Source organism: Triticum urartu, chromosome 3A (genome assembly GCF_056163025.1).
Source record: "Triticum urartu cultivar PI428250 chromosome 3A, HENAU_Tu73, whole genome shotgun sequence".
NCBI classification, from domain to species: Eukaryota; Viridiplantae; Streptophyta; class Magnoliopsida; order Poales; family Poaceae; genus Triticum; species Triticum urartu.
Genome location: NC_141875.1, coordinates 44,838,488 through 44,853,988, shown reverse-complemented (window position 1 = coordinate 44,853,988; position 15,501 = coordinate 44,838,488). Strand labels below are relative to the sequence as shown.

Below are 15,501 nucleotides of genomic sequence, written 5' to 3'. Positions count from 1 at the left end.
TGTTCTAATTCATGTAAAATATATTTGACATTAATATTTAACATCTTTTCCATATAATTCATCTAACATTAACATTCTAACATTATTATCTACGTAATTTATCTAACATTAATCTAAACAACAGAAAATAGAAAATAAGTAAAAACAATGTGTGTGTGTATGTCTGTGTGTGTGTGGTGTGTGTCTCTGTGTGTGTGTGTGTGGGTATGTGTGTGTGTACGACCGGGGGGGCGGCGGCGTACGGGCGGCGGCGGGGGACGACGGGGACGGGCGCGGCGGGCGAGAGGCGGCGGCGATGTACGGGCGCGGCGGGGGCAACGGGCCGGGCGGTGACGGCGACAACGGGTGGCAGGGGCAACGGCGGTGACGGCGACGACGGGTGGCGGGGGCGACGGCGGTGACGGCGATGACGGGTGGCGTGGGCGACGGCGGTGACGGCGATGACGGGCGGCGGGGGCGGCGAGGGCGGCGCGCGATGGGGCGACGGGCGCGGCGAAGAAGTTGGATCGAGAAGAACTACTGGTGGTCGATGAAACTGATTTTTTCGTAGGTTCCATATATATAGGAGGGGTCTTTAGTGCCGGTTGAAGCCACCAACCAGTACTAAAGGCCAATTTTCGCCAGGCCAAGGGGCGGGAAACGGCCCCTTTAGTACCGGTTCGTGCCATGAACCGGTACTAAAGACCCCCCCTTTAGTACCGGTTGGAGCCACCAACCGGTACTAAAGGTTGTGCGCTGCCACCGGCGGTGGACAATGTTTAGTCCCACCTCGCCGAGCGAAGGGCAGCCGCACTGGTTTATAAACCTAGTCGCGGCTGCTCCTTCGAGCTTCTCTATATAGCAGGCTTCTGGGCCTAATTAACTAGGGCGCGTTGCCCTGTGAGCCTGCTGGCCCTTCTGGGCCTGCATTTGCACACCCTAGGTCTGGCAGGCCCACTGGGCAGTGCGCCAACAAATTTTTTATATAGTTTTTTTCTTTTCTGCATTATTTATTTTTTTCTATTTATTTTTCAGTAGTTTTTTATATAGTTTTTTTCTTTTCTGCATTATTTATTTTCTTCTATTTATTTTTGAGTATTTTTTTTGTATAGTTTTTTTATTTTCTGTATTATTTCTTTTCTTCTATTTATTTTTTTCTATTTCCAGTTTGTACACGAAGTGCGTCCAGTTTTTGCCGTGACCCTCTCTACTCTTTGCACATGCTATGCGGGTGATATGATGATACCATGCCAAGTTTCAACATTTTCAGGATTCATTTTGTAGTGATTTTTAATTTCACGGTCATTTAGCTCTCTAAACAATTAGGTAAATGATCGAAAAACAACAAATGATGTTAGAACATGTTGGAAATTGATGACGTCGCTTTGAATGCTGCATACTGAACACAAAAAAAGTCCGGAGTTCAAATAAGTTTAAAAAACATTGAAGTGGCCGTGTAACAGATGAGTTCTCGTCTGAAACCCTAATACTCCGAAAGAGTTTGTCCAGTTTGTACACGAAGTGCGTCCAGTTTTTGTCGTGACCCTCTCTACTCTTTCGCGCATGCTATGCGGGTGATATGATGATACCATGCCAAGTTTCAACATTTTCAGGATTCATTTTGTAGTGATTTTCAATTTCACGGTCATTTAGCTCTCTAAACAATTAGGTAAATGATCGAAAAACAACAAATGATGTCAGAACATGTTGGAAATTGATGACGTCGCTTTGAATGCTGCATACTGAACACAAAAAAAGTCCGGAGTTCAAATAAGTTTAAAAAACATTGAAGTGGCCGTGTAACAGATGAGTTCTCGTCCGAAACCCTGATACTCCGAAAGAGTTTGTCCAGTTTGTACACGAAGTGCGTCCAGTTTTTGCCGTGACCCTCTCTACTCTTTTGCGCATGCTATGCGGGTGATATGATGATACCATGCGAAGTTTCAACATTTTCAGGATTCATTTTGTAGTGATTTTCAATTTCACGGTCATTTAGCTCTCTAAACAATTAGGTAAATGATCGAAAAACAACAAATGATGTTAGAACATATTGGAAATTGATGACGCCGCTTTGAATGCTGCATACTGAACACAAAAAAAGTCCGGAGTTCAAATAAGTTTAAAAAACATTGAAGTGGCCGTGTAACAGATGAGTTCTCGTTCGAAACCCTGATACTCCGAAAGAGTTTGTCCAGTTTGTACACGAAGTGCGTCCAGTTTTTGCCGTGACCCTCTCTACTCTTTCGCGCATGCTATGCGGGTGATATGATGATACCATGCCAAGTTTCAACATTTTCAGGATTCATTTTGTAGTGATTTTCAATTTCACGGTCATTTAGCTCTCTAAACAATTAGGTAAATGACCGAAAAACAACAAATGATGTCAGAACATGTTGGAAATTGATGACGTCGCTTTGAATGCTGCATACTGAACACAAAAAAATCCGGAGTTCAAATAAGTTATTAAAAATAAAAAAGAGGTGCAATGCTGGTTAATTTGCTTCAAGCCTTTCGGAATAGTGTAGACTGCACTGCACATAGCTCAGTGCAATCTATGCTATTCCGCAAGGCTTAAAGCTAATCAACATGCAGGTGAGCATTGCAACTCTTCATCATTGTCTGTGCACTCACGGCTTATAAACCGCTCATACTGCCTCTCTCTTGGCGAGGTGGGACTAAAAATCAGTTTACTAAGAAACTCTAGTACCGGTTCATGGCATGAACCGGTACTAAAGGTCTTCGTGGGGGCCCCAGCCTGACCATAGCCTGACACAGCCTCATTAGTACCGGTTCTTGGCATGAACCGGTACTAAAGGTTGCCCACGAACCGGTACTAATGATGCCCGCCCGCCTAGCTGTTGGAACCGGCACTAATGGTCACATTAGTGCCGGCTCAAATTCAAACCGGCACTAATGTGCTTCACATTTGACCCTTTTTCTACTAGTGATATTCCTAGAATGGCTACGATCGAAACCGGAGCTTAACATGCCAAGCTTGCGTCAGATGCACCTCGATGAGTGCATATCATGTTCAGAGCTTCCACCTGCAGGTCAGATGCCACAACTGCAATTTCTTAAGATTAAAGGTGCAGATGCCATAGAGTCCATTGGCGAAGAACTCCCGGGAAAAGGAGTGGGAATTCCAGCAGCCTTTTTCCCAAAGCTTGAAGTGCTTCAGGTCATTGGCATGTTCAGTTTGAGAAGTTGGTCCCTCAAAACTGGGAATCCCAGCGATAGCGCTCATCATATCTCTCTGATGCCTTGCCTTAAGCGTCTGTTGCTTCTTGATTGCCCAAAACTGAGAACTCTCCATCAAGATATGTCCAAGATTGTTAACTTGAAGAGAATCCACATAGAAGGTGCTCACAAGCTGCAAGAAGTTGTTGACCTTCCCGCAGTCGTGTGGCTCAAAGTGAAGAACAACACATGTTTGAAGATAATCTCCAATCTCTGTAAGCTTCAGGACTTGCTTGCCCAGGACTGCCTAGCACTGGATCAGGCAAAGAACCTATGCTCATTGAGACGATTGTACATGGTTGACTGCCTGCACGAGCAAGAGTTCAGGAAGTGCCTCTCAGAAGAACAAGGCGTCCTAGTCCATGTTGCAACGATTGGTGCAGATGGCCGGAATATCTTCCCGGATGGATCACTCTATAATTAGACAGGTGAGGGAGCAAAATAGCTCAGAAAAAGTTACTCTATTCCTGCTGCATTTATTCTTTAAATGCTGAAAGTCTTCTGATTTAAAGCTTGCTATTATTAATATTTTGGTTTGTGCTTCTCAGGAAGACGATCGTCACCGCTGCTGAGGCTGGCTGTCCTGTGTGATCGGAGCCCCTTGAGACGGCAGAGTACCTCATGTTCGGTTGCTGCCGCTTCGCCCTTGCTTTTCGGGCTAAGCTGGGGTGCCCGTCATCAGTGCGTCTGTGCGGGAGCTCCACCTACTTGATGTCTGTACCACCGTCTGCGATGCTTCTCCGAAAGCCTTCGTGATGCTTTGCTGCTGGTACATGTGGAAACATAGGAATGCTGTTGTGTTCCATGGCCTCTCTTCTTCCCTACCCCACGTCCTCAAGTGTTGCCGGGATGACGCATTGTTGTGGCATGGGAGGTGCAAGGTAGATCAGCGCTGCCACATTGACGTTTGTCTTCGCGGCCTCGAGGCGACGAAGGCGGCTGCGCACCTTGCGGCTTGAGCGTCGCCTGTCCTTGGTCTTTCTCTCTGTTTGTATGTATGTTGGTGCTCCACCTACTGTTGCCCCCTTAACCCTCAAATAATGCTGTAAACAATTATGGGTTTTAGCCCTTTTGTGAAAATTCACTTGCTTTGTAGGAAAACCACTTAAAATTATTTTCATTCTTACCAACCGACGTGAAACCAGTTACTCTTCTTACAACACAAGAGTGCCACCTATTAATAAAGAGATAAAGGTAAGTCGGTAACCCTGAAGATATTTGTCTCAGTGATGCAGATGCTTAAAAGATTAGATGAGAATCACCGACATGATATTTGCAAGACCAGCTGCTCATCCTTCACCTATCTTGAAGCGCAACGGAGCCCTTTGATCGGAGTCGGACAATGGGAGGTTTCTGTTGTTGAATGCTGGAGTGCAAAGTTGTTGCTTTCTATGTGTTGCTTTTCGTGAAGGGTTCAGAGTTCAAACAAGCACCCTGTTTGGGCCACCTACAGAGAAAAAACAAGGTTGCATTCTAATTTCATTAGTTTTTGGATTGAGTGAATGATGATAGTGGTGTGCTTATTGTTGATTCTCCAATATATTCTTGTACTCTCACTTTGAATTTGAGGTATGTGAGCTGTATATAAAGTGCCAGGACAAGTTGAATAGATTTTTTTAGGGGTACAAGCTGACTAGATTATTTTTGGGAGTGCTAAGCGTTGGTCGACAGATCTTTTCTCACCAGCCTTACAGAACTATTTTGCAACAGAGGTCATGTTGCAGAAAATATTTGTAACAAAGATTGTGTTATAGGAAAAAAAGTTTACAACAGAGATTATGTTTGAGATTTTTGTTACAACAGAGGTTCTGCTGCAAAAAAAAAACCTCTCCACCGTCGAGTTGCTACGGGTGATGTTGCAAAATGTTAAGACTTGCGATGCGTGAGACTGAACCGATATGTGGTTGACTCTTAATGAGGCGGTCGAAGAGCGTAGAATCGGCTGGATGATTCTAATCATTTTTCGATTTTTTTAGGGGTACAAGTTGAATGGGCGCTAACCAACCGTCCCTGAGACGGCAAGGGTTCCATTTTTTGGAGTGGCAAGGCTTCAAGGCCCACTACCACGCAACTAGAGTCTCGCTCGCTCGCCGCCGCCGCTCGTTTCCCCATCCCCTTGCCGCCGCGGCCGCCGCCGCCATGCTCCGGCTCCGGTGTTGCGTCCTCACCCAGCTCCTCTCTTCTCCACCCCCGTCTCCCGCCTCCCAGCTCCGCCGCCTCATCTCTGCCGCAGCGCCCGCCATCTCCCCGAACCCTACCAGCTTCGCCGTAGAGGACTACCTCGTCGAAACCTGCGGCCTCGCCCGGCCCCAGGCACTCGAGGCCTCCGCCAAGCTCTCCCACCTCAAGTCCCCCGCCAATCCCGACGCCGTCCTCGCCTTCCTCGCCGGCCTCGGCCTCTCCGGCGCCGACGTCGCCTCCATCGTCGCCAAGGACCCGCTGTTCCTCTGCGCCAAAGTGGAGAGGACCCTGGCCCCCGTCGTCGCGGGGCTCACCGGCCTCGGCCTGTCGCGCTCCGGGATCGCGCGCCTCGTCTCGCTCTCCCGTGACAGATTCCGCCGTATGTCCACCGTCTCCAATGTGCAGTACTACCTGGGCTTATTCGGCTCCTTCGAGAACCTCCTCCGTGCTGTCAGCCGTGGCTTATGCCTTCTCTCGGCCAACCTCGAGACGGTGGTCAAGCCCAATGTCGCGTTCCTGCAGGAGTGCGGGCTAGGTGACTCCGACATTGCCAAGTTGTGCGTCACCCAGCCATGTCTGCTCGCCTCCAACTTGGAGCGCGTCCGGGAAGTGGTGGCACTTGCTGAAGGTATAGGTGTGCCTCGTGGCTGTAGGATGTTCAGACACGCATTGAATGCTGTTGCACGCCTCAGCAAGGAGAAGATCGCTGCCAAAGTGGATTACTTGAAGACGACGTTTAGGTGGTCGGATGCTGAGGTCCGCATTGTTGTGTCCAAGTTTCCATTTGTGCTGATAAGTTCTGACCAGATGGTGCAGAGCAACTCAGAGTTCCTGATCTCTGAGGCGGGGTTGGAACCGGCATACATCGCTCATCGGCCGGCATTGCTCTTGTACAGCCTGGAGGGCCGGATCAAACCCCGGTACTATGTTCTAAAGTTTCTTAAGGAAAATGGATTGCTTCGTCATGACCGAGATTACTATAATGCAGTCATGCTGGCAGAGAAGGTATTCATGGAGAAGTTCATATGCCCTCATAAGGAAGCTGCGCCGCACCTCACAAAAGACTATGATGCCGCTTGCAAAGGGGAAATGCCGACTAATTTCAGATTCACATGAGCCATGAACGGGTTATGAAAATTCGTAACTGTGTGCTGGTTGTCCGTTGATGTATGTCTGCTAGATATCCTGGGCTAGTCGTTGCTAACGTGTGATGAAACTGATAGTTTGTTTCTGAATCCTGATATGTAGTGTCATCATTCAGTTGAGAAGAAACCATGGCTTCGTTATGAACTTTTCCATCCGCATTAATGATTTTAAACACACTTATTGGACCTAAGAAAGTGTGAGATGAAGCCATTCTGCAATGCAAATTAAAATTTTAGTTTTCAAGTTAGTTGCTGGTGCATTGAGAGTTTGAGACAATGGGCCTGTTTGCATCCAGCCAGCAACAGCCTTACCAAAAATATTTGGGTATTGACTGGCTTGTTGGCCTTTGGTTGGAAGCAGAGTTTTTGGTTATGCGCCAAAGTTTTGGTTGCTCGTTCAGTTCTAGCATCAGGTTGTTGTCGTATCCACGCGGCAAAATAGTGCACTAATTTTTTGGCGAGCCCTGATTTGGCAAATCTGGTATGGGCGGCATCCAAACAGCCCCGATGAGCCAAGGTAAGGTCTCCTTCATTGTGGGTAATGAACTCCTAATGTTCTATTAATGTTTTTTTAATTCATAGTGGATAATTGGAGGATCTTATTTAGGTAAATAGTCTTTTCTGATAGCAACTGGCGGGGATGTTGCCTCCTGGTTTTAGTGATTCGTATTTAGTAGTATCAATTAACCTGTCTCTGGCTTAATCTTATTTTCAGTTCCTGTTTGATCTAAAAATAATTTAGGTTTGCTCATATGCAGATTCACAGCAATCCACTTTTGCTCTAGTTAGCTAACTAATTATAGATGTAGTCTTTCAGCTATCAGCTATTGAAAGTCTCTGGAAGTGAGTTCACTTAAGTTATGCTAAAATAGTACAACTTTACTTGGTTCAGATGTAACGGTTTGGAGCCATTGGTCCTACTGGAAATACCTACTGGGCTGTAGGATAACTGGGCAGGCCCACATCTGTACATGTTATCTGCGAAAGAGAGATGCTCACTTAAATAAACTTTGAACTATCACATAGAGTTGGGTTATAAGCATTGGCATTATTTAAGAAAGTAAACAATCAGATGCATGGCTATGGTCTCTGTCGTACAGGTTCCAATAAATTTCCTCATTTTCGTGGTATATAGGATGAACTGGAATAGGGAAAATAAGTTTTAAGTCATCAGGCCGATTTTTGGGAGAAAATCATATGTAACAACTAATTTCAGCTAAAGATGTTTTAACACAATAATTGGTTTCCCATGTTACCTTTTGACAATGCTTTGAGAAGTAAATTTTATGTAGGCCGTTGGCTCAAAATGCAGCTCACCATTTAGTGAGAATCTAATGTCTTTATGAAGTGTATGCTTTAGCATTTTATACTATTTACTGAGACAATGGTCCAGACCGGACTGATGGCAACATTTTATACTATTTACTGACACGTTTATATATGTCAATGCAAGAATAGAAATGTGTATGTTGTGTTGTTTGTGTAGTTCATTAAAACATCTATTTACCTACTGTTCTGTTAGTGCTTGCAGGATCTGACAATAGCCTATTCTGCCTCTTACAGCTCTCATCCCTTCTTGACATGAAGGAGATTTGCATCCATTTACGATTTCCTAGAGAGTTTATAAAGGCCTGTTCATGTTAATCTTGGAAACATACCACTCATGAAGGAACTATTCTTTTTTAGATCTTCATTGCATACGCTCTCTAATTTTTTGTTCATGGTTTTCCTTTTTACGTCCTTGCTAAAATATTCAACCTTATAGTTATGTTATTTGGGCTACACATCCACATGTTTGCTTTCTGTGATGGCTTATATACTCTAGAGATTATCTTGAATTTTGGGACTCGAAAGCGTTCTCTGACTTGGCTTTGTCTATATTCTGCATTGTTACTCCAGATAGAATCCACAGTAGTTAGATAAGTTAGCTTGAAAACTTCTGACTGATGGACATGCTAGTCCAATGGCAACACCAGCCAACCATGTACAACTTTTGTAGTCAAAGCAAACTGATGGTTGTGTATAGATATCCTGGGCTAGTCGTTGCTAATGTGTGATGAAACTGATAGTTTATTTCTTCAAACATGATATGTAGTGCCATCATTCAGTTGAGAAGAAACCATGGCTTCGTTATGAACTTTTTCGTCCGCATTAATGATTTTAAACAGATGTATTGGAACTAAGAAAGTGTGAGATGAAGCCATTCTGCAATGCAAATTAAAATTTCAGTTTTCAAGTTAGTTGCTGGTGCATTGAGAGTTTGAGACTATGGGCCTGTTTGCATCACAGCCAGCAACAGCCTTACGAAAAGCATTGTCTGGCTCGTTGGCCTTTGGTTGGAAGCAGATTTTTTGGTTATGCGCCAAAGTTTTGGTTGCCTGTTCAGTTCTAGCGTCAGGTTGTTGGTGAATCCACACGGCAAAATAGTGCGCTAATTTTTTGGCGAGCCCCGATTTGGCAAGGCTGGTATGGGCGGCATCCAAACAGCCCCTGTGAGCCAAGGTAAGGTCTCCTTCATTGCGGGTAATGAACTTTGAACTCCTAATGTTCTATTCATGTTCTTGCAATTCATAGTGGATAATTGGAGGATCTTATTTAGGTAAATAGTCTTTTCTGGGAGCAACTGAAGGGAATGTTGCCTCCTGGTGTTAGTGATTTGTATTTAGGAGTATCAATTAACCTGTCTCTGGCTTAATCTTATTTTCAGTTGTTGTTTGCTCTAAAAATAATTTAGGTTTGCTCATATGCAGATTCACAGCGATCCACTTTTGCTCTAATTAGCTAATTAATTATAGATGTAGTCTTTCAGCTATCAGCTATTGAAAGTCTCTGGAAGTGAGTTCACTAGGTTATGCTAAAACAATACTCCCTCCGTCCCATAATGGAAGACGTTTTTGCAAGCTATGTTAGCTTTCAAAACCGTCTTACATTATGGGACGGAGTAGTATGACTTTACTTGGTTTAGATGTAACGGTTTGGAGCCATTGGTCCTACTGGAAATACCTACTGGGCTGTAGGATAAATGGGCAGGACTCACATCTGTACACGTTTTTTGCAAGCTATGTTAGCTTTCAAAACCGTCTTACATTATGGGACGGAGTAGTACGACTTTACTTGGTTCAGATGTAACGGTTTGGAGCCATTGGTCCTACTGGAAATACCTGCTGGGCTGTAGGATAAATGGGCAGGACTCACATCTGTACATGTTATCTACGAAAGAGAGCTGCTCACTAACTTTGAACTATCACATAGAGTTGGGTTATAAGCATTGGCATTATTTAAGAAAGTAAACAATCAGATGCATGGTTATGGTCTGTGGTACAGGTTCCAATAACATTCCTCATTTTTGTGGTATATAGGCCGAACTGGAATATGGAAAATAAGTTTAAGTCGTCAGGCTGATTTTTGGGAGAAAGTTATATGTAACAACTAATTTCAACTAGGATGTTTTAACACAATAATTGGTTACCCATGTTACCTTTTGACAATGCTTTGAGAAGTAAATTTTATGTAGGAGGTTGGCTCAAAATGCGGCTCACCATTTAGTGAGAATCTAATGTCTTTACGAAGTGTATGCTTTAGCATTTTATACTATTTATTGAGACAATGGTCTAGACCGGACCGATGGCAACATTTTATACTATTTACTGACACATTGATATATGTCAATACAAGAATAGAAATGTGTATGTTGTATTGTTTGTGTAGTTCATTAAAACATCTATTTACCTTCTGTTTGGTTAGTGCTTGCAGGATCTGACAAAAGCCTATTCTGTCTCTTACAGCTCTCATCCCTTCCTCTTGACATCAAGGGAGATTTGCATCCATTACGATTTCCTAGAGAGTTTATAAAGGTCGGTGCATGGTAATTTTGGAAACATACCACTCATGAAGGAACTCTCCTTTTTGAGATCTCCATTGCATACGCTCTCTAATTTTTTGTTCATGGTTTTCCTTTTTTACATCCTTGCTAAAATATGCAACTTTACAGTTATGTTATCTGGGGTATACATCAACATGTTTGCTTTCTGTGATGGCTTATATACTCTAGAGATTATCTTGAATTTTGGGACTCGAAAACATTCTCTGACTTGGCTTTGTCTATATTATGCATTGTTACTCCAGATAGAATCCACAGTAGTTAGATAAGTTTGCTTGAAAACTTCTGACTGATGGACATGCTGGTCCAATGACAACACCAGCCTACCATGTACAGCTTTGTAGTCAAAGCAAACTGATGGTTGTGTATAGATGATGTTTTATATAGCAATTATATGCTAATTAAAGTAACTTTTCTTGTGCTCCATGATTAGACGATTGCCTTCTTGGCCCTTGAAAATATCATTGGACAAATTACTGTTTCGTATGAAGTACTCCTCTTACTTTCCTTGATAATAATTTCCTAGGTGTGAAAATCTCTCTATCAGTCTGTTCTTGTTAAAGAAGATGCACTGTCTTGCATATGATTCAGAGCATAAACACTTGCTACATTCTTTTTCTAGGTATTCAAGATCATGCGAGCTGCTGGATCTGTTTGTATGTCGCCTGAACCCTACCTAGTGCTCTACAAGGCCTGGAGCAAAAGTTGGGAGTCTAGTACAGATCGATTCAGATCTGAGGTGTTATATCTTAAAAGAATACCGAGAGTTTGTTTAACTGGATGGACGCAGCCTTGGCTAGAGCATCTACAATCGTATTTTGTTCTCTTGAAACATAGGTCTGAAGCTTACAAAAAGTTCGTTGATCAGCTCCATGGTAACTGGTTGCAGAGTCCAGTGATGTGCTGGAGTGTTTTCCGCTAGTTAAGTCTGATCCATGCACTCCTAGTGGTGTGGACAGCTTCTGCATGTACAGGGGAGGGAGGAATTGCCTGAACATCGGCAATAATAGGGAGTTGGCCCATGGATGTACTTAACATTCACACGGATGGTAGAGGGAGCTATGTATTTGGTGCTAGCTGCTGAGTCTCAATTGAGCATGTAACTGTATCCTTTTTATGCTTTTTGGTTCACGCTTGTGGTAGATTCTGGCGTCTTATGGATGAAATTATGATAAATATAAATGAAATTAGGATAAAAGCACAATTCAGAAAATCATCTCGTCTCATAGAGTATGTTTATAGCTCTCATTATGCTGATCTCTGAACAGAGGATCCAAATTGGAGAAAAGATTCAGAGGAAACATGTTGTATCTGGGGCAGCATACTGATGACTTTACATTCTTTCATGTTGTTCCATTAAAATTACTCCCTCTATCCCATAATATAAGAGCATTTTTTATGCTAGTGTAGTATAAAAAACGCTCTTATATTATGGGGTGGAGGGAATAGTAAACAGTGTTAGCTGACACTCTTCTTCCCTGACAACATTTTTATTGGTTTCTTCCCCTTGCATTTCATTAATTAAACACCAAGATAACTGCCCCAAAATACCGGATGGAATCCACATCAGACATCTCTATCTTGGCAAATTATCTATGATGAAACATGAACAGAAGGTGTAAATGTGAAGAAGTAACTTGTTCACACGGATGTTACTGGGACCACTAAAAATACAGATGGAAGTACACAAGAGATAGAATGTCATACAGACATGCCTCCATTTCCTGCTCATAATTGTGCACTGCTTAAATGACGCGGTCAATCGACAATTTCTGAAAAGTCAATGGTGTGATCAACCAGCCAGACATAAGCAAAAAAAAAGGAAAAGTAAGGAGATCATAACGATTAACGTTCATTGTGTGCAAGAAATGGGATGCATGCCGTCTGGATAGCAAACGATCACAGGGCGGAACCAGAGTAGTGAACGGCCTGGATTATGCATGGCCAGCCACATGTCCAGAGTCTCGCCCCTAAGCGTTCGACGAAAACTAATCCGCGTATTCTAGTAAAGTCATGATAAAGTTGCACCCATATAAAATCATTTTCGCAAAACGAAGTTTGCTGCTCAATTAAGTAGTGAGGATTAATTCATGATACAAAGCAGTTAAGCACTACATGAAACAAAGAACTATAAAAGCACATTGACCACATGGCCAGGAATTAAACTCATTGCTCTCCCACTTATATTGTGGATGCTATTTCCCACAAAGTGATGCTTCTAAACAAACTTGAGATTCATGTGTTGGGTGAACATGTGAAGGTTATATGCTCATGGTCTTTATTTTGCAACTGCCTTTTCTCAGTAAAGAAGGTAAAGGTTGGGAATGATATCATGTGCATGAAGGTTTTCCTTTTTGAGCTAACAAACTGTGCATCCCAAGTCGTCCTCGTGTTTGCTCCTTTTGCAAGAATCTTAAGGGAGGCAACCTCATGGGACATTTTGGCGACCGCAAGACCCTTGACATGCTCTCCGATCACTTCTTTTGATCAGAATGCTAGTCAAGTGATGCAAAGCATGACACAAAGCTAAGTCTCGACTACATCCTCCTAGCCTCACTATGCTCCATTGCTCGTAGCTACCGTACCTTGGAAGCATATTAATATGGGCACATTTGTAGTTGTAGATCGTTTTTCTAAGATGACACATTTTACTCCTTGCAACAAGAGTGGCCCTGCTTCACATATCTCCAATTATTTTCTTTAGGGACATTGTGCGACTACATGAGATTCCCAAAGTCCATCATCTCGGATCATAGCATCAAGTTCATGATCTACTTTGGAAGAAATTGTGGGATAAGATAGGCAAAATATATACTTCTCCACCACTTGCCCTTCACAAACCGATGGTCACACCGAAGTGGTCTTTGTGCTTTTATCAACAAAAACTTGAAGTCATGGGAGGATTGCATTCCACATGTTGAGCTCTCTTACAACCGCACTCTACACTGAGCGATGCACAAGAGTCCAACTGAGGCGGTGTACGACTTCAACCTACTCACTCCTCTCAATCTACTCTGACTACTATTCAAAGAGAGGACACATACAAATGCCAAAAAAATAGGCAAAGTACATCAAGAATCTCCATGAGTCCATTGAGACCAATATCAAGCAATAAGTTCAACGCCAATTCATCAAGGTCGAAAAAAATACCGACGTCCAATGATCTTCATCCCCGATGATCTTGTTTGGGCACACCTTCCCGAGTAACTCCTCGAGCAACAAAAATACAAGCTTCTACAAAGAGGTGAAGGACATTTCCAAGTTCTCCAACACATCAATGACAACACCTACAAAACTAGCCTTCTCAGGGACAAGTTCTCCATGAGAGACACTTTTAACTTCACTGAACTCTCTCCCTATCATGGAGATGAGACTTTAGAGTCGAGGACTGCTCCTTTTCAAGAGGGGGGGGGGGGGGGGGAGATGATACATCAGGTTCTTCCAACATGACCATGCAAATCAAGGAAAGATCCAATTGGACCAATGACAAGGACGCGCGCCAAGGTGACACATGACAAGCTAACTCTTTTCTTAAATGAGCTCCCTTTGGACTTGCATGAGAATTCATTGCTACCTAAGGCGTGGACCTTATATGTGCTTAGATGTGAAGGTATGGAACACAAAGAAGGAGAAAGGATGGGCCATGAATAAGAAGGTATGAATGCGAGGGCAACATCTCGAAGGCAAGGCTAAGGGAAGGATAAGGGCTGCCTTGGAGTCTGTCGTGGAGCTTCCGAGCAAGGTGTACAATGCTCCGGTATGACCTAGAGTCTGGCTCGGAGCCTCCAGGCTAGCAATGAAGTGTTGGGGAACGTAGTAATTTCAAAAAATTCCTACGCACACGCAAGGATCATGGTGATGCATAGCAACGAGAGGGGAGAGTGTTGTCTACGTACCATCGTAGATCATAAGCGGAAGCGTTTATCAACGGGGTTGATGTAGTCGTACGTCTTCCCTATCTGACCGATCCAAGTATCAAAATCACGACACCTCCGAGTTCTGCACACGTTCGGCTCGGTGACGTCCTCGCCTTCTCGATCCAGCAAGAGGGGCGAAGTAGTATATGAGTTCCGGCAGCACGACGGCATGGTGACGGTGTTGGTGAAGAACAATCTCCGCAGGGCTTCGCCTAAGCACTATGAAAACTATGACGGAGAATAAACTAGAGGGGACGGGGTTGCCGGCACATGGCTTGGTGTTTCTTGATGTGTCTTGGGTGCTAGCCCTACCCCTCTATTTATATGTTGAGCCTTGGGGTCGAAACTTGGAGTAAAAGCCTCCACAAAGTCGGTTTCACCCGAAAGGCAAGAGTCCTTCTCGGACTCTAGGGCCAGACGCCAGGGTTCCCGGCGTTTGGACCCAGACGCCAGGGACCCTGGCGTTTGGCCCCTGGACTCCGCAAAACTTCCTTTTGCGCTTTCCAAAAACCTTGTGGGCTTTCCCCTTTGGCCCAAATAAAGTGTTCTCGTACCCAAAGATTTCGCGAAACATCCGGAACCCCTTCCGGCGAATTCCGGAACCCTTCCAGAGTCCAAACACTATTATCCCATATATCAATCTTTATCTCCGGACCATTCCAGAGTTCCTCGTCATGTCCATGATCGTATCCGGAACTCCGAACAACATTCGGTCACCAACATACATAACTCATATTACTATATCGTCAATGAACGTTAAGCGTGCGGACCCTACGGGTTCGAGAACTATGTAGACATGACCGAGACACCTCTCTGGTCAATAACCAATAGCGGGACCTGGATGCCCATATTGGCTCCTACATATTCTACGAAGATCTTTATCGGTCAGACCGCATAACAACATACGTTGTTCCCTTTGTCATCGGTATGTTACTTGCCCGAGATTCGATCGTTGGTATCTCAATATTGATACGTCTCCAACGTATCTATAATTTTTGATTGCTCCATGCTATATTATCTACTGTTTTGGGCAATATTGGGCTTTATTTTCCACTTTTATATTATTTTTGGGACTAACTATTAACCGGAGGCCCAGCCCAGATTTGCTGTTTTATGCCTATTTCAGTGTTTCGAAGAAAAGGAATATCAAACGGAGGTGAAA

General features: G+C 43.8%; 1 protein-coding gene across 1 annotated transcript; it reads left to right on the top strand.

Annotated features, from left to right (window-relative positions):
- Positions 1-5,233: 5,233 nt before the first annotated feature.
- Positions 5,234-11,800, top strand: LOC125528136 (transcription termination factor MTERF8, chloroplastic-like). The gene is made up of 3 exons (XM_087546238.1): positions 5,234-9,044; positions 10,328-10,396; positions 11,045-11,800. Exon 1 carries the CDS (start codon positions 5,356-5,358, stop codon positions 6,511-6,513), a length of 1,158 nt encoding a protein of 385 aa, XP_087402364.1. The 5' UTR covers positions 5,234-5,355; the 3' UTR covers positions 6,514-9,044; positions 10,328-10,396; positions 11,045-11,800.
- The last annotated feature ends 3,701 nt before the right edge of the window (positions 11,801-15,501 follow it).